The 25,953-nt window shown below is 39.4% G+C and overlaps 2 protein-coding genes and 2 pseudogenes across 8 annotated transcripts; 2 read left to right on the forward strand and 2 right to left on the reverse strand.

The window, feature by feature from the left end:
* Positions 1 to 2,191: 2,191 nt before the first annotated feature.
* Positions 2,192 to 3,100, forward strand: LOC118241442 (chemerin-like receptor 1; annotated as a pseudogene).
* A 2,292-nt stretch (positions 3,101 to 5,392) lies between these two features.
* On the reverse strand, positions 5,393 to 13,142 carry LOC113568921 (chemerin-like receptor 1; annotated as a pseudogene).
* Positions 13,143 to 13,384: 242 nt separating this feature from the next.
* LOC145656938 (uncharacterized) lies at positions 13,385 to 24,029 on the forward strand. Of its 7 annotated transcripts, XM_081710342.1 has the most exons (6): positions 13,766 to 14,129; positions 19,891 to 19,933; positions 20,051 to 20,174; positions 20,357 to 20,440; positions 23,142 to 23,174; positions 23,273 to 24,029. In XM_081710342.1, the coding sequence occupies exons 1-6, from the start codon at positions 14,044 to 14,046 to the stop codon at positions 23,389 to 23,391; spliced, it is 489 nt and encodes a 162-aa protein (XP_081566468.1). In that variant the 5' UTR covers positions 13,766 to 14,043; the 3' UTR covers positions 23,392 to 24,029. The 7 variants fall into 7 exon arrangements, 4 of the variants coding, with proteins under 4 accessions (XP_081566468.1, XP_081566449.1, XP_081566478.1 ...); XM_081710323.1 differs by having other exon boundaries at positions 19,891 to 20,174; XM_081710352.1 differs by lacking the exon at positions 20,357 to 20,440.
* Positions 14,174 to 17,417, reverse strand: LOC118241307 (chemerin-like receptor 1). The gene has a single exon (XM_081710309.1). The coding sequence runs from the start codon at positions 17,393 to 17,395 to the stop codon at positions 16,421 to 16,423; it is 975 nt and encodes a 324-aa protein (XP_081566435.1). The 5' UTR covers positions 17,396 to 17,417; the 3' UTR covers positions 14,174 to 16,420.
* Positions 24,030 to 25,953: the final 1,924 nt, after the last annotated feature.

Raw genomic sequence — 25,953 nt, forward strand, 5'->3', positions numbered from 1 at the left:
GAGTTCTCACCACTTTTCTTATGGATGCAAATTATGACTAGTCTTGATAATAATCTTGATCAAGAACTAAGACAGAATCAGCAAATTTAATTCAGCTCCAGATTGGATATATTTTAGTCCAAAAAATGCAATTTCTGATGCTCACGCACAGTGTAAATATATATTGTAATCTGCATAGTCATGCTTTCATTCTGCAGTTCCTGTAGAGCGTCTATGATGCGCATGATGATCTGTCATGATTAATCAACTGTAATAGTCTTGTTACATAATAAGTATTATTGATTTACTTTTGTTGTCTGAAGACATTCATTGCTGGATTTTGTTTAGCATGCATTAGACTTACAATAAGAACCTTCTGCAAATGCATCATATAGCTTGTGTGTGTGTGTGTGTGTGTGTGTGTGTGTGTTGTTAAGGTGAGTATGGTGGTGGCTGGAGACGTTACTTGATCTAACTGATAAGCTGTGAATCATTTTTATCTCTCTCTTTTAGCTCTAGCACTGTGTGACTCCTCTAGTGCCAATTACCCAACAGAACAGTAGAAGCACTTCAGCAGACAGTGTTAGGTGTAGGGGGAGTGTCACTATGTGGTTTGCAACACCTTCTTTCAGTCGAAAACTTTATTCAGCTCAGCAAGGAACTTGATGACATGAAGCTATACTAACACAAAAAGGTTTTCCGTTACTGACATTAAAACCACGAATTCTACACCAAAGTGAGAGACATCAAAAGGTGAATAAATCATCATTCAAATCTGTGCATATAGGCTACAGTCACCTTACAGAATATACAGGAAGTTGCTTTTAAGAAATTGCATTATTGTAGATATAATGTGTATTGTGCATATCTTTGTGAGATACTTCTATTGTATTACACAGGAAGTCTCAAACAATGTTATGCCTGCACAAATAGTACTATGAATTTGATTCATTTGGTTCAGATAGTTTCAGTTTTACATGTGTTGTACAATGTACCAAACTTTTCCAAAATGTAGATATTGTCTTTAAGTTGGACATGAATTAAATACTATTTTGAAATACTGGCTGAGTACCACAAACAGAAGACAGCTGGTAACAGTGACTTGGTTGCTTTAAGACAATATTGCAAACTGTGTGTACACTGCATGTAACACCACATATGGAGATAATATGGAGAAAAAATGGAGATAAAGATGAGGAGGCACTGAAAATTAGATATGGACAGAAGAATAAAGAAAGAATCAGTCTTCCATGTCTGGTTCTGTCCCCTTAACTGGGTTGAAACTCACCTTGTCAAAGTATATCCTGACTAGTCAAAGTGAAGGGAAGATGACCAGTCTACACAAACGCATTATATATACAAACTCATTAAATACGTACATAATGATTGAATAGAATACCTAGACAGTAGAAGAGAAAAATTTTTGAATGATTTATTTTGTATTTGTTTTACCCTGATAGAGAACTGAGAACTATCATTTTGTCTAGTATTGTTTTAGGCTTGTTTGTAACAACAAAATAATTTTAACTACATGCAGTTTTTAGACACCTGTGTATGACATTTTGTCAAAGATAGGAGCGAGGCAAAAAACAAGCAAGTTTATTTTGTTGAGATAGAAGAATAAAAAATAAAAAATGAAAATTCACTTTAGTAGCATAGCTGATTTGAGCATTCTCTAGGTGGCTTTTAGAGGCCATCAGTGGGAAGCACTGGACTCAGACATCTGTGGGGATTAAACTAACTGGTGTGATTGGTGTGAGAGTCCTGGCTGGGTACTGGCCTGGGCAAGACGCTGCAATTAGGCTGTTCCATAAAAATAAATATATAAACCCAACAGCCTTTTTATTACAGATATCTGCACATTTTAATACAAATTTTAGATACTGAATGCTGGACACATAGGTGCCACTATAAAAATTCACTATTCAGGAGCATCATTAATCCTATTTAATTTAGGGTTAATCCTCAAAAAGGTCTTGCTCTTTTTGTTATCTTAATCTTTACAATTTATCCAACCTCATCTAGGAAGAAGTGAAGTCATTAAAAGAGATTTTTGTTGTAAGTCAGAATAACATTTTCTGTTTTTGTTTGCTGTACAGAATCAAGAGACATCATGAATTCTATCGAAGTGACACAAAATGAATATTATTACTATGACTACCCCAACACAACAGATACCCCAACAGTGTCTTCACCATCATGCAGAGATGCGATGTGTTTGATCTTAGCAACAGCCAATGTGATCATCTTTGTGCTGGGTGTCACTGGAAATGGTCTGGTGATTTGGATCTCTGGATTTAGGATGAGGAGGCGGTCAACATAACCTGGTACCTCAACCTGGCCGTGTCTGACTTCCGGTTCTGTGTCTTCCTGCCATTTCATGTTGTCTACTTGGTTAAAGGCGACTGGGTCTTTGGGCTCTTCTTGTGCAAGCTCCAGTCCTTCATCATGTTCATTAACATGTTCAGCAGCATCTTCCTCCTCCTCATCATCAGCGTGGACCGTTGTGTGGTTATGTTTCCTGTGTGGGTGCAGAACCAGCACACTGTAAAAAAGGCCTCTGTGATAGTCATGCTGGCTTGGATTGTTTCAGCACTGCTTAGCACACCATCAGCCATTTACCGGAACATCAAGGACGATCACATGACTTCAATAAAAACGTGTTATTACAGATACACAGATGTTAAAAATCTACACCATATTGCGATTCATTTTTGGATTTGTGATCCTGTTCCTGGTCATCGTCACCTGTTATGCTGTCATCATCCGAAAGCTGAAGACCAACCAGATGGCAAATTCTAAAAAGCCGTTTAGGATTATGACAGTGCTGATTCTTTGCTTTTTTATCTGCTGGTTTCCATTTCACACTGTTGCTTTCATGGAACCTGACGCTAAATATTACAGTCTTGTTCCCACTGGACAAAAAATTGCTGCCACTCTACTCACTGCAAACAGCTTTATGAACCCGTTTCTTTATGCTTTAATGGGGAAGGATTTTAAGAGGACGTTTTATGCAGTTCTGTCGAAGATTGAGTGTGCAATCAAGGAGGAGCGAAGGAGCACAGTCCGAGGAACGTCGATCACCAACTCAGGGGAAGGCAGACTTTCAACTACCGTTTAAGGTGTATTGTGTATGTTTTTGTCTGTCGTGAAGATTATCAAACAATTAGGTAAAAAAGAATGTGTAATTATTTATATTTGCTAATGCAGTTTTGCCTCTTGCAAAACTCACTCATCTTATCTTTGTCTAGAGTAGTCTTGGTTTATATGGAAAACAACTGTATTTATTTACTTAAAAAGCACAGTCAATTCAGGGGACATGAAACATTTGTACACTTCATATTTTTCTGCAAATTTTGAACATCACAGTCACAATACTTTATGTTGACTGGTGCTTTCATAGTTTTGAGCATGTTGAGAAGATTTGCATCAAAAGAAGAAATGTCCTGCATCACACTTAAAGGGAAAGGGTGGTATTGTTAAAAGTCCACATTGTTACCTAAGGCTTGTAACTTGATGAATTAAGCCACATTTACTAATCTTGCTAAATAGCTAGCTATACTGTATACAGCTATATACAGTGTGGGACAGTTTTGTACCTCACACACTTCACACTGCAGGAGGATGGGAAGGTTTTTGAAAGGATCAGGAGATTCATGGACATGAAGCTGCACAGGGCAAGTTAGGTAGGTGTCATGAAAAATTAGGACTTTGCAAATACACCACATCTGATTTACAGAGAAAGTGAAAAATGTCATTGTCCACTTCTGTCAAAAACTTCAATGACTTCTTTGAAAACATTGTTGGGTCTCTCCAGCATGATTTCATATTCCTAAAGAATTAATATGCAGCTCCTCTATGTATAACTCTTGTGTAAGTACAATGATTAACTGAAGTATGTGAATTGTGTGGGATTGTTTACACTTGATACTAGAATAATGTTCTCTCCCATCAATTGCCACAAGTAGTAATTCATCACAAGTAGTAGATTTGATTGGGTGTATTCAGTTTAGTGTCTGCTTCCCTTCCCCAATACTGCTGCTGCGTTTGGGCTGATCTCTCTTCTCTTCCCCAACACCGCTGCTGTGTTTGGGCTGATCTCTCTTCTCTTCCCCAACACCGCTGCTGTGTTTGGGCTGATCTCTCTTCTCTTCCCCAATACTGCTGCTGCGTTTGGGCTGATCTCTCTTCTCTTCCCCAACACCGCTGCTGTGTTTGGGCTGATCTCTCTTCTCTTCCCCGACACCGCTGCTGTGTTTGGGCTGATCTCTCTTTATATAGCCAAATGTGATGCTGCACCTTCTCACACAGTCAGAGCGTGGTGCAATGCTCAACCATTTCACTGCGAGTTATACTGTGTATGACTATGTATGTGACGAATAAACCAAACTTGAACTTGAACTTTTATACTTCAAAATGTAATAATATACAAAATGTAATAGAAACATACAAATCTAAATATAGGTGTAGTTATAATTTTCCTTTATTAATGCCTGCAAAATGACTGATATTACACATATAATATACTGTATGTGTCTGTGTTGTACATTATTCATGCTACTTACGGGTACATATGTAGTAAAGAATATACGAGCTTTTATTTCTGCCTGCTGGTGCTAATGGTGTTAACAAGCTTTCTTGGAAAAAGAAGGTTTCATACAAAAGTGTGACACTGTAAAAACAATTAGTTGTTTATATCTACTTTTATAATATTATTAATCTATTTGATTTCATTTTGAGGGCAAGTACATCCATGCAGTTAATCTCTACTGTGTGGTCCCTGCTGACCTCTAGTGGTTAACTAGTATAGATTTCAAAGAGCAGGACTGATGTGTAACATAAACTTTTTTTAAGCTATTTTATTTATCAGGAAGAACTAATTATGTCTCATGAAGTAGGGCCTATTCAGAGAAATAGATACCTAAAAACGTCTATTTGGTAAATGGACTTGATAAAATGGACCAGTTTATAAAGTAGTTGTACCTAAAGGGAGCTGTGACTGTATATTTTTTATAAGTTCCATTGACGAGTTCACAGACTGAACATAAATGAATAACGCACATATACAAAAACAAATACACAATAAGGTATTTCCTTACACTATGAGTTTTCTGTTTTAATAGTAATACTGTTGTAATATCATACCGCTGACATAAATGCTAGAACTAAATGTTTCTTCTTCTCAGCAATTTTCTGCCACAGCCTGTGGCGTCTTGTTGTGATAAAGATAAAACATCTAACTGTTCTTTATAAGTTAAAGATTAATCAGACCTGAGAGTTAACACCTAATCTAAAAACTCTCAAAATTCTTAACATATCAACAAATTGACTAGGACAAAGTATATATTACTATGGATTATATATTACAAATTATGGATTAATATATATATATATATATATATATATATATATATATATATATATATATATATATATATATATATATCACAAATGGTTGGTTGATGGGTTGCAAACAAAAAAGTTGAGATTGACATGTTTCCATTTTTTATTTCTTGTCACACATTGTTTACATTTGGCTTTCTTAACTTTCCCATAACTACTGATGAGTATCAACAAGATGGACAGACTCAGACACCTGTTATGTACCAGCCAGTGCATAATAGTTAGTCAGTGTGCCACCACTGACACGAATGGCTGAAAACTTAAATGGACTGGAATGTCAACTGGAAACTGGCAGTATGATTGTGTAAGAAACAGTGTTACTAAAAGCGAAGGTACCGGAACTGTCACGGTACGGCCCCTCGTCCCAGACGCCTCGGCGTGCACGTGCGTGTGTGTGTTTGTTCGTATGGCCACGCCAGACTGTGCTCCTTCCCTCCTCCTCGATTGCACTCTTTATATTCGACAGAATTGCATAAAACTTCCTCTTAAAATTCTTCCTCATGAAAGCATAAAGAATCGGGTTCATAAAACTGTTTGCAGTGGCTAGAATCTGAGCTATTGTTAGTCCAGTAGGAACAAGACTGTGATATTTAGTGTCAAATTCCATGAAAATGTCATGATCCTAAGCTGTTGTTTGATATTTGCCATCTGGTTGGTCTTCAGCTTGCAGATGATGACAGTATAACAGGTGATGATGACCAGGAACAGGATCACACACTACAATGGCAATATGCTTGATAGATTTGATTAACCTACCAAAAACACAGATTAGCTCACTAAAGCAAGTGCATTATCTAGCTTAGCTAAGACATTGGTTATTATCAAAAGGGAGCACTGCTAACTAGTTAGTTAGCTATATACATGACAAGCTAGTAAAATGAAAAATATAACTAGTAGCTAGCTAGCTAATCAAACGGCCTTGCTGTAAATAATTCAATAGAAAATGTTATTTTCATTTTAATTCACATATTCTTTTTTTTTTTTTTTCAGTAGCTAAGATAATGTGAAATCTTCAGGGAGGTCCATTAGGTGGTGCTTAGCCTCTAATTGTAATAATGGGTGTAATTTATTCACATGAATTTGAGATGTTTTGACTAAGATGCTTCAGCATTGGCTTGCTGAACACATGCTCTAATTATCTAATTATTGAGTTTTTCTTTATTTCTTTAGCTCCTTAGTTTGAAACTAATGCTTGCTTCACCTGTTTTTTGCCCATTCTCCACCTGTGACAGAATAATTGACTATTTTGGGAGGCAGCAAGTTTTTTGCTCCACCACTTTGCGCTTTCTCACCTTTGGACTGTGTTGTCTGCAACTTTTAGGGTGGTGCTCCCCCTACCCCATTTGGGGATATGGTTCAACCCAGAGCTCTCCCTATGTGCATGGTTTCTGTGGACCTCAGCCAGGAGACATGGTTTGTCCCCAGGGCTCAACAGTGCTGCTCCCATAGCTTGCCAGAAAGCATGTGTTGTCTCTAATTTTTGAGGGCTTGAAAGATGGTGTTGTTGAGAGAGTCAGTCCACACCAGATCAAGAGACGAAGCACAGGCTAACAGCAGCCTAACACAGATGACCAAGGGTCTGGAGTCTTGAGTCACCTTGGTTCCTAGAGTAGGCTCCCCTCTGGATTTTCTTTTGGAGGCAGGGGAGCCCTGCCCTCCAGAATCTGACCGGTCCATACCTGGTGACTGTGTGGATTCGAAGGTTGATCTGGAGGGCTGCCCAGGTGGCTGACGATTGTAGATGCAGATGGGCACTGTCTCTGTTGCACCCTGTAAGCATAGGTGGGCATGGGGTGGCATGGTGCCCATTGTGTTCCTTGTTCTGTGTGCAGGGTGGTGTGGTCCCTGCCACTTCTAAGTTCTTGGTAGTCTTCATTAAACTTTTGCATTCAAAAGTCAAGCTTGCTTACGTTTTTAGCTGTGACATGTTTTAACAAATTGATGTACCTGTTTAGAGTAGACAAGTTAATATTATCTATACTTTATGGCCAAAGGTATGTGCGACATTCCAAAATTATGGAGTTAGCTTCCTCTTTGCGGCTATAACTCTTCAGAGAAGGCCTTTCAAAGTGTGGAATGTGTCTGTAGGATTTTATGCCTCAAAAGAGCATTTGTGATGTCAGGGTCTGATGTTGCATGGAAGTTTCAAATCCCAATCCCAAAGGCTTTCAGTGGAGTTGAGGTCAGGTCTGTGCAGGCCACTGTTTTTATATACCTCACTTTGTGCAGAAGGACATAGGCATGCTGGAAAAACTCTAACTTTTCCCACAATGTTGGAAGTAAATGCTTTTCTACAATGTCTTTTAGCATTAGTATTATCGTTCAGTGGAATTTGGAGGTGTATGTGTGTGTGTGAGTGTGTGTGTGTGTGTGTGTGTGTGTGTGTGTGTGTGTGTGGTCTATCACTTCATGACTTAGCTGTCATTGCTCCTAAATATGCAGAGATGCAGTGTGTCAAAGTGCAGAGATGCCTATAATAACCACTAAATGTGAAAACATAACATCACCTGTCCTTTTTGCAACATTGCAAAGTTCTGCATTTAAAAAATACACTATAAGTGAAGAGCTAATGAACTATATCCAGTATATACAGTGCCCATAATAAGTATACAGTGTACAGCATTACAGAATGTACAAAGAAAAGCAGATGTTTTTGCAAGTACCACCTTTAAGAAAGCAAATAAAATCACCGAATTACAAATGCTTGCTACAGAAATAAAATGCAAAACCCAGCACATTCAATATGCATTCATTTATGGTTTATATACAAAAGGTTAAACTGTGAGATTTCCTATCTTGTTCATCTTTAATCTGAAAGATTTATGTGGATGAGAGAATTAGACACAGAATAGGGGGAAATGCATGTTTAACCAGCATCAGCCAATTTCACCATAAGACTAAGGACATGAAAAACAACCAGTTTTAAGACCCAGCAGCAATAGCTTCAGCTGAAGCAAACACAATAATAAACACAGTTTAAAACTTCAGAAAAATCACTGAGCATTTAAATTGAGTTTCATTTCGTGAATGCTTTTAGAAAAACTCATGCAATTACAGTTATTACAAAGACAATGTATGCAAAAATAGGTACAAGTGGTTAACAAACTGTCTTGACCAATCAGAGACTCTTTGCTTACTTTCTCATATGGTTAATTTGGCCATTTAAAAAACATGGAGACCATAACAAAGGTACATTGCCTTAAGTGACCAAGGAATACTATCATGTTTCAACAGCAACGTTAATGTATGCTACAGGCAAGCAACAGAGTCTGATAAATCACAGCAGCGATAAAGCAAAGGCAAATTTGCAGGAGACTGAAAGGCTAGAGAGAAAACCCTGACAATGTTTTAAGATTTCAGCCAGTTTTGTTCCCTGTAATCCATCATGGTGGCCTCCTGTGATAGCTAGTTATTGTGCAGAATTACTAAATGTGGCTTAATTCATCAAGTTACAAGCCTTAGGTAACAATGTGGACTTTTAACAATACCACCCTTTCCCTTTAAGTGTGATGCAGGACATTTCTTCTTTTGATGCAAATCTTCTCAACATGCTCAAAACTATGAAAGCACCAGTCAACATAAAGTACTGTGACTGTGATGTTCAAAATTTGCAGAAAAATATGAACTATACAAATGTTTTATGTCCCCTGAACTGCTTTTTAAGTAAATAAATGCAGTTGTTTTCCCTATAAACCAAGACTACTCTAGACAAAGATAACATGAGTGAGCTCTGCAAGAGGCAAAATTGCATTAGCAAATACAAATATTTACACATTATTTTTTACCTAATTGTTTGATAATCTTCATGACAGACAAAAACATACACAAGACACCTTAAATGGTAGTTGAACGTAGGCCTTCCCCTGAGTTGGTGATAGACGTCCCTCGGACTGTACTCCGTCCTTCCTCCTCGATTGCAATCTCAATCTTTGAGAGAATTGTGTAAAAGTTCCTCTTAAAATCCTTCCCCATGAAAGCATAAAGAAACGGGTTCATAAAGCTGTTTGCAGTGGCTAGAGTGGCAGTAATTGTTTGTCCAATGGGAACAAGACTGTGATATTTAGTGTCAAGTTCCATGAAAGCAACAGTGTGAAATGGAAACCAGCAGATAAAAAAGCAAACAATCAGCACTGTCATGATCCTAAACAGCTTTTTGGACTTTGCCATCTGGTTGGTTTTCAGCTTTCGGATGATGACAGCATAACAGGTGACGATGAGCAGGAACGGGATCACAAATCCAAAAATGAATCGGCACACTACAATGGCAATATGGTCTAGATTTTTAACATCTGTGTATCTGTAGTAACACGTTTTTATTGAAGTCATGTGATCTTCCTTGATGTTCCGGTAAATGGCTGATGGTGTGCTAAGCAGTGCTGAGACAATCCAAGCCAGCATGACTATCACAGAGGCCTTTTTTACAGTGCGCTGGTTCTGCGCCCACACGGCAAACCTAACAACCACACAGCGGTCCACGCTGATGATGAGGAGGAGGAAGATGCTGCTGAACATGTTAACGAGCATAATGAAGGACTGGAGCTTACACAAGAAGAGCCCAAAGACCCAGTCGCCTTTAACCAAGAAGACAACATGAAATGGCAGGAAGGCACAGCCAGGCTGAGGTACCAGGTTGTGTTGACCGACTTCTTCATCCTAAATCCAGTGATCCAAATCACCAGACCATTTCCAGTGACACCCAGCACAAAGATGATCACATTGGCTGTTGCTAAGATCACACACATCGCATCTCTGCATGATGGTGAAGACACTGTTGGGGTATCAGTTATGTCGGGGTAGTCATAATCATAGTAATTTTGTATCTCTTTGATGGGATTCATGATGTCTCTTGATTCTGTACAGAATCAAGAAACAGAAACAGAAAATGTTATTCTGACTTACAACAAAAACCTCTTTTAATGACAATAGAAATTTTATTTTCAATTTAATTCACATACAATTTTTTTTTTTTCAGTAGCTAAGATAATGTGAAATCTTCAGGGAGGTCCTTTAGGTGGTGCTTAGCCTCACAAGAATTTGAAATGTTTTGACTAAGATGCTTCAGCATTGGCTTGCTGGACACATGCTCTAATTATCTAATTATTGAATTTTTGAATCTTTATTGCTTTAGAACCTTAGTTTGAAACTAATGCTTTCTTCACCTGTTTTTTGCCCATTCTTCACTTGTGACAGAATAATTGACTATTTTGGGAGGCAGCAAGTTTTTTGCTCCACCACTTTGCGCTTTCTCACCTTTGGACTGTGTTGTCTGCAACTTTTAGGGTGGTGCTCCCCCTACCCCATTTGGGGACATGGTTCAACCCAGAACTCTCCCTATGTGCATGGTTTCTGTGGACCTCACCCAGGAGACATGGTTTGTCCCCAGAGCTCAACAGTGCTGCTCCCATAGCTTGCCAGAAAGCATGTGTTGTCTCTATTTTTTGCGGGCTTGAAAGATGGTGTTGTTGAGTCCACACCAGATCAAGAGACGAAGCACAGGCTAACAGCAGCCTAACACAGATGACCAAGGGTCTGGTGTCTTGAATCACCTTGGTTCCTAGAGTAGGCGCCCCTCTGGATTTTCTTTTGGGGGCAGGGGAGCCTTGCCCTCCAGAATCTGACCGGTCCACACCTGTTGACTGTGTGGGTTCAAAGGTTCATCTGGAGGGCTGCCCAGGTGGCTGCTGATTGTAGATGCAGATGGGCACTGTCTCTGCTGCAACCTGTAGGCATAAGTGGGCATGGGGTGGCATGGTGCGCATTGTGTTCCGTGTGCAGGGTGGTGTGGTCCCTGCCACTTCTAAATTCTTGTTAGTCTTCATTAAACTTTTGCATTCAAAAGTCACGCTTGCTTACATTTTTAGCTGTGACATGTTTTAACAAATTGATGTACCTGTTTAGAGTAGACAAGTTAATATTATCTATACTTTATGGCCAAAGGTATGTGCGACATTCCAAAATTATGGAGTTAGCTTCCTCTTTGCGGCTATAACTCTTCAGAGAAGGCCTTTCAAAGTGTGGAATGTGTCTGTAGGATTTTATGCCTCAAAAGAGCATTTGTGATGTCAGGGTCTGATGTTGCATGGAAGGGCCTTGCTCTATGTTTCAAATCCCAATCCCAAAGGCTTTCAGTGGAGTTGAGGTCAAGTCTGTGCAGGCCACTGTTTTTATGTACCTCACTTTGTGCACAAGGACATAGGCAATGAATGTGGAAGAAACGCCTGCTTAATTGTTCAGAAGAAAACTAAAGAGAACCAGAAATGTAACTTTCTGCTTTTGGGAAAGTTAAATGCTCAAGTTGTAATGGACCACGTGATGCATGCAAATTTAGTGTTTTTGTCACCTTTACATGACAGTGGCCAAGTGTTAAATGTGCAGAGATGCAGTGTGTTAAAGTGCAGAGATGCCTATAATAAGCACTAAGTGTGAGGACAAAACATCACCTGTCCTTTTTGCAACATTGCAAAGTTGTGCATTTAAAAAATACACTATAAGTGAAGAGCTAATGAACTATATCCAGTATATACAGTGCCCATAATAAGTATACAGTGTACAGCATTACAGAATGTACAAAGAAAAGCAGATGTTTTTGCAAGTACCACCTTTAAGAAAGCAAATAAAATCACCGAATTACAAATGCTTGCTACAGAAATAAAATGCAAAACCCAGCACATTCAATATGCATTAATTCGTGGTTTATATACAAAAGGTTAAACTGTGAGATTTCCTATCTTGTTCATCTTTAATCTGAAAGATTTGTGTGCATGAGAGAATTAGACATAGAATAGGGGGAAATGCATATTTAACCAGCATCAGCCAATTTCACCATAAGACTAAGGACATGAAAAACAACCAGTATTAAGACCCAGCAGCAATATTTTCAGCTGAAGCAAACACAATAATAAACACAGTTTAAAACTTCAGAAAAATCACTGAGCATTTAAATTGAGTTTCATTTCGTGAATGCTTTTAGAAAAACTCATGCAATTACAGTTATTACAAAGACAATGTATGCAAAAATAGGTACAAGTGGTTAACAAACTGTCTTGACCAAACAGATACTCTTTGCTTACTTTCTCATATGGTTAATTTGGCCATTTAAAAAACATGGAGACCATAACAAAGGTACATTGCCTTAAGTGACCAAGGAATACTGTCATGTTTCAACAGCAACGTTAATGTATGCTACAGGCAAGCAACAGAGTCTCTGATAGGTCATGGCAGTGATAAAGCAAAGGCAAATTTGCAGGAGACTGAAAGGCTATAGAGAAAACCCTGACAATGTTTTAAGATTTCAGCCAGTTTTGTTCCCTGTAGTCCATCATGGTGGCCTCCTGTGATAACTAGTTATTGTGCAGAATTACTAAATGTGGCTTAATTCATCAAGTTACAAGCCTTAGGTAACAATGTGGACTTTTAACAATACCACCCTTTCCCTTTAAGTGTGATGCAGGACATTTCTTCTTTTGATGCAAATCTTCTCAACATGCTCAAAACTATGAAAGCACCAGTCAACATAAAGTATTGTGACTGTGATGTTCAAAATTTGCAGAAAAATATGAACTATACAAATGTTTTATGTCCCCTGAAATGCTTTTTAAGTAGATAAATGCAGTTGTTTTCCCTATAAACCAAGACTACTCTAGACAAAGATAACATGAGTGAGCTCTGCAAGAGGCAAAATTGCATTAGCAAATACAAATATTTACACATTATTTTTTACCTAATTGTTTGATAATCTTCATGACAGACAAAAACATACACAAGACACCTTAAATGGTAGTTGAACGTAGGCCTTCCCCTGAGTTGGTGATAGACGTCCCTCGGACTGTACTCCGTCCCTCCTCCTCGATTGCAATCTCAATCTTCAACAGAACTCGATAAAACTTACTCTTGAAATCCTTCCCCATGAAAGCATAAAGAAACGGGTTCATAAAGCTGTTTGCAGTGGCTAGAGTGGTAGTAATTTTTTGTCCAGTGGGAACAAGACTGTGATATTTAGTGTCAAGTTCCATGAAAGCAACAGTGTGAAATGGAAACCAGCAGATAAAAAAGCAAACAATCAGCACTGTCATGATCCTAAACGGCTTTTTGGACTTTGCCATCTGGTTGGTCTTCAGCTTTTGGATGATGACAGCATAACAGGTGACGATGACCAGGAACGGGATCACAAATCCAAAAATGAATCGGCACACTACAATGGCAATATGGTCTTGATTTTTAACATCTGTGTATCTGTAGTAACATGTTTTTATTGAAGTCATGTGATCTTCCTTGATGTTCCGGTAAATGGCTGATGGTGTGCTAAGCAGTGCTGAGACAATCCAAGCCAGCATGACTATCACAGAGGCCTTTTTTACAGTGCGCTGGTTCTGCGCCCACACGGGAAACCTAACAACCACACAGCGGTCCACGCTGATGATGATGAGGAGGAAGATGCTGCTGAACATGTTAACAAACATAATGAAGGTCTGGAGCTTGCACAAGAAGAGCCCAAAGACCCAGTCACCTTTAACCAAGTAGACAACATGAAATGGCAGGAAGGCACAGAACAGGAAGTCAGACACGGCCAGGCTGAGGTACCAGGTTGTGTTGACCGAGATCTTCATCCTAAATCCAGAGATCCAAATCACCAGACCATTTCCAGTGACACCCAGCACAAAGATGATCACATTGGCTGTTGCTAAGATCACACACATCGTATCTCTGCATGATGGTGAAGACACTGTTGGGGTATCTGTTGTGTTGAGGTAATCATAATCATAGTAATTTTGCGTCACTTCGATGGAATTCATGATGTCTCTTGATTCTGTACAGCAAACAGAAACAGAAAATGTAGTTTTTCTGACTTACAACAAAAACCTCTTTTAATGACTTCACTTCTTCCTAGATGAGGTTTGATAATGAGCTATAAACTGTAAAGATTAAGATAACAAAAAGAGCAAGACCTCTGTGAGGATTAACTCCAAATTAAATAGAATTAATGATGATGCTGAATAGTGAATGTTTATAGTGGCACCTATGTGTCCAGCATTCAGTATCTTAAATTTGTATTAAAATGTGCAGATATCTGTAATAAAAAAGCTGTTTGGTTTATATATTTATTTTTATGGAACAGCCTAATTGCAGTGTGTTGCCCAGGCTGGTACTCAGCTAGGACTCTCACACCAGTCACACCAGTTAGTTTAATCCCCACAGATGCCTGAGTCCAGTGCTTCCCACTAATGGCCTCTAAAAGCCGTCTACAGAATGCTCAAATCAGCTATGCTACTGAAGTGAATTTTCTTTTTTTCTTTTTTATTCTTCTATCTCGACAAAATAAACTTGCTTGTTTCTTGCCTCACACCTAACTTTGACAAAATGTCATACACAGGTGTTTAAAAACTGCATGTAGTTAAAATTATTTTGTTGTTACAAACAAGCCTAAAACAATACTAGTCAAAATGATAGTTCTCAGTTCTCTATCAGGGTAAAACAAATACAAAATAAATAATTCAAAACATTTTTCTCTTCTACTGTCTAGGTATTCTATTCAACAGTATGTACGTATTTAATGAGTTTGTATATATAATGCATTTGTGTAGACTGGTCATCTTCCCTTCACTTTGACTAGTCAGGATATACTTTGACAGGGTGAGTTTCAACCCAGTTAAGGGGACAGAACCAGACATGGAAGACTGATTCTTTCTTTATTCTTCTGTCCATATCTAATTTTCAGTGCCTCCTCATCTTTATCTCCATTTTTCTCCATATTATCTCCATCCTTGGTGTTACATGCAGTGTACACACAGTTTGCTATACTGTCTTACAGCAACCCAACTACTGTTACCAGCTGTCTTCTGTTTGTGGTACTCAGCCAGTATTTCAAAATAGTATTTAATTCATGTCCAATTTAAAGACAATATCTGTACATTTTGGAAAGGTTTGGTACTTTGTACAACATATGTAAAACTGAAACTATCTGAACCAAATGAATCAAATTCATAGTACTAACTGTGCAGGCATAACATTGGTTGGGACTTCCTGTGTAATACAATAGGAGTATCTCACAAAGATATGCACAATACACATATCTACAATAATCCAATTTCTTAAACACAACTTCCTGTATATCCTGTAAGTGACTGTATCCTATATGTACAGATTTGAATGATGATTGACTCACTTTTTGATGTCTCTCGCTTTGGTGTAGAATTCGTGGTTTTAATGTCAGTAATGGAAAACCTTTTTGTGTTAGTATAGCTTCATGTCATCAAGTTCCTTGCTGAGCTGAATAAAGTTTTCGACTGAAAGAAGGTGTTGCAAACCACATAGTGACACTCCCCCTACACCTAACACTGTCTGCTGAAGTGCTTCTACTGTTCTGTTGGGTAATTGGCACTAGAGGAGTCACACAGTGCTAGAGCTAAAAGAGAGAGATAAAAATGATTCACAGCTTATCAGTTAGATCAAGTAATGTCTCCAGCCACCACCATACTCCCCTTAACACACACACACACACACACACACACGCTATATGATGCATGTACAGAAGGTTCTTATTGTAAGTCTAATGTATGCTAAACAAAATCCAGCAATGAATGTCTTCAGACAACAAAAGTAAATCAATAATATTTATTATGTAACAAGACTATTACAGTTGATTAATCACGACAGATCATCATGCACATCATAGACACTTTACAGGAACTGCAGAATGAAAGCATGACTATGCAGATTACAATATATATTTACACTGTGCGTGAGCATCAGAAATTGCATTTTTTGGACTAAAATATATCCAATCTGGAGCTGAATTAAATTAGCTGATTCTGTCTTAGTTCTTGATCAAGATTATTATCAAAACTAGTCATAATTTGCATCCAAAAGAAAAGTGGTGAGAACTCTAGACCATAATCAGAGACAGGTCTAACTCCCTACCTTCAGTTCAAGTAATTAGAAAACCCAAGTGTATTTACCACATACATTTTTTATTACCTACTTAAAAGAGTAGTTAGTTATGGAACTGCATTAATTTATTTACCACAGCTCCAGCTGAAGGTCAGATGTGAGTGGAAGTTCCAGCATCCATAGAGTTAGAGCGTGACGGGTAGCGGCTCAGCATGCGTCCCTCCTGTCCCATTGCTTTATTCATCTTTGAAACCAGCAAGTTCTTGAACTTTCTCCTGAAATCGTTGCCCATGAACATGTAGAGTATCGGGTTGAGAAAGATATTTGTTGATGTGATTAAGGTGCCAGCTCTGAGTGCGATGGGGATGAACTCAGCATGGATGCTTTGGTTCAGCTCAGTCAGCACTAACGAGTGGTATGGAAGCCAGCACAGGAAAAATGTCACAATCAGTTTGAAGATGATGATGGAATAGCAGGTGATGATGATCAGGAACGGGATGAGGAATCCAACAAGGAACCGGCTTATAGCGATGGTTTCATGACTGTACTGACTAATGCTGTAGTTGTTCAGGCACCGGCTTATGCCCAGATGTTGCCGAACATTGCGAAAAATGATGGATGGAACGCTCAGGGCAGCAGAGACGACCCATGCCAGACTAACCATCACCAAGGTCCTGCTTATGGTGCGCTGGTTCTGTGCCCACACGGGGACCATCACTGCCCCACAGTGGACCGCGCTAATAATGACGAGGAGGAAGATGCTGCTGAACATGTTGAGCAACATGATGAAGGACATGAACTTGCATATGAAGATTTCAAAGGTCCAGTCAGACGTTGCCATGTAGAAGATGTTGAAGAGAAGGAAGAAGCAGAACAGGAAGTCAGACACGGCCAAGCTGAGGTACCATGTTGTGTTGACTGACTTCTTAATCTTCAAGCCAGTTATGCAGATCACCACGCCATTCCCTATGATTCCCAGCAGGAAGATGACTGCATTAATGACCACCAATGCAATACACAGAACTTCTCCAGAACATGTTGGGAGTACTCTAAAAGACACCTCCTCATATGTCAGGTTATCCACTGTGTAACTGCCATAGTTGGAGTAATCCAAAGTGAAATCCATTGAGTCTACTGTAAAAAGAGTTAATTCATCTGAAATCTCAGTGAAGAGAAGAGATTGTGTAAAGTGGGCTCGAATCCAGGTCAGCTAGGTAATTACCCCAAAAGCCTACTGGGTGAGCAACCATGCTCTAATGGTGGGCCCATGTGCAGAACAGTTAGATCTTGGAAGAGGTAAACAAGAAAAGTAAGTAACCAAAGGTGGGAAGTGAACCCCGGCCACTTTGTTACAAGGTGGCCAAATACCCACTAGATTGCAGCAGCTATAAAAGAACTGGGGCATATATCGCCCTTCAAATGAATGGAGGATGACAAAACAAGAGGGAAAAAACTAAACACCACATCGAAAAGGGAGAACCAAGGACGCCACGGGAAGAATGGCAACCCCGATGTCCTGGGGAAAACCAAGCTAAAACTTCCCAAACAAAACCATTTTATCCACAAATTTGCCAGCTTATGCCAATGACATAAGTTTTATATGAATAAGTTGTTTTATCACAACATATAACATAGGTACAACATAGGTAGTAACAATCTCAGAATTTTCATATGAAAATCTGCCTTTACAGATTTGTAAAGTATTAGATTATTTATGTGAAGATGTTTCATATTTATGCGCAAGTGTTTCCCAGTAAAGTGCAAGTTGTGTGCGTATGTGCAAGTGTTTCCCCCTAAAAGGCCCTTCATATTGAATCGCTAAAGCACGGACAACTCTACTCCTCCTTTCCTACGCAATTTTACGTCCTTTCTCATTGGTTGTGCTCTATGTAACGTTTCTTGAATTTGAGTATCAGTTGAGTATCAGGATGTCGCAAGACGAGTTAATAGTATCCGAATGTTTTAATCGAAGAGTAAAATAAAGTAATTCTTTCGCGACTTTGGTTGAAGTTTGCTTTTCGATGGACCACAGTAACGCGATTATGAAAGCCCTGCTTTTCCTCGCGGTTATTTATCCGGCATTAGCAGGCAAGCTACTGTACTGGCTAGGATGTTTCTATGAGTAAATGACAAAGTCCTTTTTGTCTGCTAAATGCCGTAAACGTAAATGTAAGATAAGTAGCTGGCTAATGGTTCTAATGTGGCGTAATCAGCTCATTGTCAAAATGTTTAGAAAATGCGTTTAGTGTACAGTACTTTCAAAAAATACGTGCTGATGTTTAACCTCAAGACCATATTTAGGCAGTGCGCTAAAATTATAAATTGCATGAAATGATACAATTTAGGTGAATTATTGAACATGAACTGAAGTTTCCGAACCGGGGCAGACGTGCACCCCCGCGTGTCTGTGGAGTCTGAGGACACGTCACAGTGCCTTATGTCTGGAATGGCGCTCTTGTTTGTATGTGTGCGCGCCTAATGTCTGTGCGCCTAAGTGCTTCACATTGTGGAGCATACCAGATTACCCAGAGGCAGGCACACTGCCTTTCTCCCTCGTTCACAGGCATCTCTCTGGCTGACGGTTCTTGGTCAGCCTTGTGTTAGATGGGCACCGGGCACTGCCATGCAGTGTCTGTTTGTGTGTGCATGGTGGCCTGGGATTCGCTGTCCAGGCACAGGACGCTTCGGGAGCTGCGCCCCTTGGGAGGGGGTTCTGTCACGGACTGCTCCTCCCCCACGAGTCACGTGGTATGGCCTGCGGCGTGCAGGGGGTTCGTTTGTTTGTAGCCACTCCCTCCGTGAGGGCGCACACCTGTACAGGGTTTAGGACGTTAAGTGTATGTATGTTTATTTAAACCGCTGTCAGTGCGCACCTCTCCGTTGGTCATTGTAGCCCTGTGATGTTGAATGTCTGTGTAGATGTTATGCTTGTGTGTATCATGTTCAGTTTCATGTGAGTTATCCGCGTCTATTATAAAGTTATGTTATCCGTGAATGTTATATGTGAGTGCCACCGTTACTGTCTCCCTCCGTCGAGGGAGTCTGAGTGTCCTGTTCCATGCCCAATGGCACTTGGGCCACATGTTACAGAATGACCAACCACCACAGGACGCCTACTTCCCGTTCAAGAAACGGACCACTTAGTGGACGGGGCTTATGCACGTCCCAACCTGCAGCCTGGATCCCAGGAGAATGGGGAGAGTACCACGACCTAAGATTGCAGAAACTCTGGAGTGGGAGAGGAACACCCCATGGAAAATTTTGTTGGGGACCTAGGGCAATAGAGTCAGCAAGATCAACGACAAAAGACACTAGAGCCCGAGTCCTTCTTCCTCTACGGACCCACCAGGAGAAGGACTGGAGAGGGCCACCCAAAGTCCCGGAGGGGGAGTTTTTCTGGGACGATCCTAGAGTGGCAGGATTAAAGAGGACCATTAAGGGAGGTCACACGTATGGAACCAGGGTGGTCGTGCACCCCCGCATGTCCAATGGGCCCAAGGACACATTAACGGTGCCTGCGGAGTTAGCAGGTGCTGCAGCACAGCGCCTTGTATATGTGTTGATTGATGCTAATGTTTATGTGTATGTGTTTATGTGTAATGTTTATGTGTGTGTTTTTAGGCACGTCACGTTGTGGGAAGCATACCGGAAGGACCCGAGAGAGGCAGGCACTCTGCGTTTCTTCCTCATTTGGGGAGGTCTCCCAGGTGGGAAGTTCCTGGCCCACCTTGTGCTGGGTGGGCTCCATGCAATGCCATGCCTTGTCTGTGTGTGTGCACAGCGGCCTGGAGTTAACTATCCTGGAAGGAAAAGCATCAGGAACCACACCCCCAGGGAAGGGTCGTCTTTGAGGAATGCTCCCTCCACACCCTTCACTTGGAGCATGCCGGAATACCCCGAGAGAGGTAGGGATGCTGCCTTTCTCCCTCGTGTATGGAAGTCTCCCCAGTTGGCGTTTCCTGGCCCGCCTTGTATTAGGTGGGCACCGGGCTTGGCCGTGCTGTGTCTGTCTGTGTGTATGTGCACGGTGGCCTGGGAATCGTAGCCCCAGAGGTGGATGCTTCGCTGTGTTTTTTCCTCTTTACAGAAAATTACACTCTACATTACATCTGCACTGCAGTTACTTCAAGAACAGATTTCCCAGATTGCAATGGTGCTGTTCGGGTGGATGGTAAGTGTATAAAGAACATTACAGCTAATGAGCCACTACTGGACTACTGGAAAAGGACAGATTCAGCAGAGAATTCCAGAGATCTTCAAAGACAATGAGGCTACTGGAATGGGACACTTTATTCAGACTGCAGATGAGGATGAAAACATGCAGAAACAGCAGCACAGTGACACTTAACAACATTCATTATTACAGTCTAGTAGTGAGTATCCATGGAAACCAGCCATCAGACAGTAACAGTAAGATGTATTCTGTACCTCTGTCAGTCTACAGTGTACAGCGTCCTCATGTGTTGTTACATTGTTACACAGTCAGTTAACAGCAGCAGAGAATCTGTATACACATGACTGTAATCTGTGCTACTATAATCACTCCTATGTAAAACCACATGAAAGAACTACCCAATCATTTGTATTTATTGTTTTCCCACATTAGACAGACACCTTTTGATGGAGCTAATTACACAAGTGGACATTTACAGTTACACTGTTTTTTATTAGTATATTAGCATTAGAAGTGTTAGTAGTTTTTATTTGTATTAGTAATAGTTGCATTAGTGTGCTCTCTGTGAATTAATTGCATGAATGCTAGGTGTCACTATGACCTAGTGCTACAGGAGCTTAGTCATTTGTGTATGAGTTTGAGCATTGTGACTGACATCATAACTGTTCCTGAATCAAATAATGGAAGACATTTTAATTAATTTTTATAGTTTATATTGTATAGTTTATAATATTGTACTTGCTATTTTGCTGTCAAGTGGCCTAGGGTCTTAAAAGAATGTAAAGACAGTTATTATGTAATAGTTTTAAGTCAAGGACATACAAAGAAACACAGTCATCCTGTAACAGCTCTGTGATGTCCTTACTCCACATTAAAACAAATACAAAATCAAAAAACCCACATAACTCTTTATGTAATGTTCATGCTAAGTTTGGAACAGATTGTGGAATGCTGCTACCTTATTAAATGGCTCATTATTAAATGACTTATTATATTTATTATAAAATTTAACTTTTGTGTATGGATTAGTTTTTCAAGAAAGAAAATTGTAATAGTCACTATAACAGTAATATAAACTAGTAATTTAATGATGATAATGATGATAAAAATAATCCATGTTAGGTCCAGTTATAAGAGTATCTGGAGTGAAAAGGCAGAACAATGCAAGTAACAAAAACAATGTAAAAGATTGACTGAGGCTTGATCTGTTCAAACATACCTGAGGAGTAAAGGAAAACATCTTACATGTTTAACTTGTTTGTATGTGTTTTCTGAATGCCCATTAACAACTGTTTAAATAGGTGTTGTTAGTCACTCCTCACAAAACAATCCATTAATAGGAACACTGGTGATGTAAGCATCAAATTAATAATTACACAGTTTTAAAATATACATGCGCCCCACATACTGCAGTATTTTAGGCACTAAAACAGTTTTAGAGTCTATATATTTAATGCACTTCTAATTGCACAATAGCCTCTTTAGAACATATGCAAAATGGTGAGCCCTTTCACCAAAAACCCACAATGGTGTCATGTTTAGATATCTGCAGGGGTTCACACAGTGCAGGTGATGTACGGCTGTGAGATGGATGATGATGGAATCAAGCTATGACGGAGAAGACTACATCAGTCTGGATCTGAACACACACACCTGGATTGCAGCTAATGATAAAGTTAAAATTACCAAACGTATGGGATTCTGATGTTTCTTATAGTGTGAACCAAACAAACTACCTGGAGAACACCTGTATCAGTGGTTACAGGAGTATGCAGAGAGGAAAGGTAGAGTGTGTGATCTGCTCTGTTAATGTAACTGCGCCTGCTGCTCAGACACACTGCAATCCCCCTCATCAGTGTAAACCTGCTGCTCAGACACACTGCATTCCCCCTCATCAGTGTAAACCTGCTGCTCAGACTTATATTTTTTTGTGAGGATAAGGGAATAACCAGCACAAAGAAAAGATTATTAAACGCACAGAGAAGTACAGCTAGGAACATTGATCTTTACATAGAGACCTGCACAGGAATGGGGATAGCAGTAACACACATCAGTGGAGAAACCTGCTGGTTTGGGAACAAAATTGAAAAGGTTCCTGTGGTGACAACAGGAATATTCATAAGATTTATGGTATTCCTGTGGGAATGCTAATAAAAATACCATAGTAATAGTGTGTGTAACTTCCACATAGTTAAACCCAAAACATTCTCAGCTCCTGTATTGAAGTTTTGTCTGACTCTTGAGTGTTTTTTTTTTTTTTTGTATGATGGATGAAGTAGTGCTTAAAAACAATGATTGGCGGAAAGGCCCGTCAGTCAGTTCACCATCAATTACTTCTCACGTCCTCCGTTACTCGACAGAAATTCAACATTAAGAAGGATGTTCTGTCAGTTATTGATCTAAAGTTGACCACTTACGTTTTGAAAAGAATGGGATAAAGAATGACTGGAAACAGTCTGCACTGATCAAAGACTTCCATGCTGTCCAGCACTCAGCACTACATGTTAGTTTGCTGAAGGATATGTTGACTGTGGCAGTCTGGTATTGTGTTGTATCCTCTCTTGAGTGTGTTGTGGGTGTTATCTGCATACATATTTAATACAGTTAATACTCAAGTATTCCTACTACATCTGTCATGCAGTAGTTGATATATTCTACACAGTTTGTACAATAATTCCATATCCATCTTGTCTTTTAGGCTTTATTCCTGTTTCAGGAAACCCCACTGCACGTAAGTGATACAGTGAACACTAATGGATTATTTAGTTATATTATTCAGTTCCCTTCATTAATGTCTGAGTATTTAACTTTAACTCTGTTAACCTACAGGTTTTACAGCCTCTGGCGATGAATCATCGATCACCAGCTCCCCCGATTGCAGAATTCTAATAGAACGTTTTTTTATTTGTTTCAAATATCTTAGCAGTAGAAATACACCAGTATTATGATTTTAAACAAAATATGTAGTCACTGGGCTACAACTTAACACTTTGTACCTTTATAAAAATATGCAGCCAAAAAATATTTTACTAAACATAATATATATATATATATACACACACACACACACACACACACACACACACACACACACTGACTTCAGCTACCTGTAAAATTAAAGCTGGAAACAGCTAGTCTAGTCATGATGGTCTGTGAACATAACATGTAAACACTGGGTAACACTGAACTGTATTCAGTTTTCAGCCACCAAAACATTTTAAAAGTATTCAGTCCAAGCCTGGTTTGCTACTACCAATCACCCTTCAGATCTGCCACAAGCACAGTGACACAGGTGTTGGGTTCATGAGGGTGCAGGAATGACCCATAAGGACTTGCACTGTTGAGGGGGTGCTCTGACTATAGCGTTTGTGCAGCTGGTCAAGTAAAATAGGCAGTTATTCACATTACCAGTACATGTTTAAAATGTGGTGATTACTACCAGGATTACAATACTTTAACATGGATCACATACATTACATAAAAAATAAATTTTTATGGTTCTGATTGAGGGGACAAATGCCATGAATATTGTCACACTGACAGCTTTCGCATTAAATGTAACGTGTGTTTATTTAAAAGTTTAAAATGTGTGGTGTCCCTGTTTACATTATTTAAATCTACCCCTTGAACATACCATTTCCTAATATCCATAGACTCCTTTATATATTAATGAGAGAAGTCAAGTTTATGATCACAGAAACAGGACCATGTTTTATATTTATACATCTATAAATCAAAATATACATTTGATATAATATTTTAAGAAAAAACAGAGTTTTCTAGTAATCAGATTTTAGTGGAAAAGAGGAATATGACACTTTTAGGATACACTTTTAATTGATCAGGAGGTCCTGTAAGAAACATCTCTTTTGGTCTCTTTTCCAAGCTCAATGTAGGACTTGGCACTGTGGTTTTCATTCTTGTCAATGACGTTCTCATCATGGCCAATCAGACAGGCAGAACACAACAGGGCTGAGCAACTGCTGCTTTTTTTTTGGACTATGAAGTTATTAAACACCCAAGAACAAAATGAAAATAATGAAACATCCACTGCAAGATGTTGAGTCAGTATGTGGTAGGGTTGGTGGTGGAAAGAAAATTGAGTCACTGCTGCCATCTGGTGGAAATGAGAGGTCATTGCTAGCTGCAGTTTTCTCAGAGAGTATTCTTTAATACATTAGAACTTTCATTTATACTTAAGGAAGAGATTTAATCAACAAATCTCACATTATTGATTATTTAGAGTTCTCTGAACAGTTTGTTATTGGCACAACATGTCCAGCAAGAAAAATAAAAAGTTCCTGCATCATCACTGTAAACCTGCTGCTCAGACACACTGCATTCCCTCTCATCACTGTAAAGATGTACCTCAGGGGTAGATGTACCTCTGCAGAAAGAGAGACTAGATAGGCTCCAGCAGATCTAGCTATGGCAGCACAGTTAAAAGGATAGAGTGAGAAGGAAGCACAGGCATGAGGGCACCCTGGAACATCAGCACTCCACCACTCTCAGTCTATAAACCAAAAGAGAGTGTCAAAAGAGAGGTGAAGTGACAGCATCACAAAATCCCAGTTTACCATAACTCTCAATGCCCATGGACCCCCAGATCTACACCTTTACCCAAGATGGTAGTTAATAAAATACCTGACTGTTCAGGTTTTCAGCCTAGCCTTAAATATTCAGATTGTGTCTGAATCTCAAATATTTACAGGAAGGTTATTCCATAGTGTTGCTACTGATAAAGAGCCTGACCCTTTTGAACTAAGCAGATTGTAAAGCACTAAGAGTTCTCTAAGCTACTGTAGGTAAGATCATTCAGTGCTTTGCAGGTAATTAAAAGTATTTTATAATCAATATGAAATTTTATTGGGAGCCAGTGTAAAGTACCTAAGATATGAGTGATGTGATCAAATTTTCTGGTTCTAGTAAATATTCTGGCTGTTGCATTTTGGACTAGCTGGAGGTTTTTTAGGCACATAGTAGTACAGCCTGATAGTAAGGCATTACAGTAGTCCAATCTTAATAATAAATGCATGGACTAGCTTTTATGCATCATATGAAGAAAGCATGTTCCTAATATTTAAAATGTTCCTAATGTGGAGAAAGGCGGTCCTAGAAATATTATTTACATGAGCTTCGACCTAGAGACTGGGATCCATAACACCTCAAAGATCTTTAAGTGTTAAGGAAGGTGTGATTGTGATACCACTGAGGTTCACTGAGTAATTAAATAGTGAGGACTTGGGTGTCTCTGGGTCTAATAAATGTGATGCAGGCGGCTCAGATGAAGCAAGAGGCAGGGTTGTGGGGAAGTGCGGTTTATTATCCATAGACAATAAAGAAACCAAAAGCACTAAAGAAACAAAACGCACAGAATAATCGCTGGGTCGAAGGCAGCGCAGCGACGTTCAACAGCGAAGTTGAGGGCTCATCAGTTAATGTACAGCGCTATCTTTGTGTACCTGTGGGTTTTAAATAGACACACAATTAGCAGGGACAGGTGCGCACAA

Source organism: Electrophorus electricus, chromosome 1 (assembly GCF_041902795.1).
Source record: "Electrophorus electricus isolate QZ-2024a chromosome 1, ASM4190279v1, whole genome shotgun sequence".
Lineage (NCBI taxonomy): Eukaryota > Metazoa > Chordata > Actinopteri > Gymnotiformes > Gymnotidae > Electrophorus > Electrophorus electricus.

Coding starts and splice junctions, on each gene's coding strand:
- LOC145656938 (XM_081710323.1), top strand. CDS start 14,044: ATGATCACATTGGCTGTTGCTAAGATCACACACATCGTATCTCTGCAT. Junction 14,130..19,890: donor GGGGTATCTGTTGTGTTGAG/GTAATCATAATC, acceptor GTGTGTTTTTAG/GCACGTCACGTTGTGGGAAG. Junction 20,175..20,356: donor GCCGGAATACCCCGAGAGAG/GTAGGGATGCTG, acceptor TCCTCTTTACAG/AAAATTACACTCTACATTAC.
- LOC118241307 (XM_081710309.1), bottom strand. CDS start 17,395: ATGGATTTCACTTTGGATTACTCCAACTATGGCAGTTACACAGTGGAT.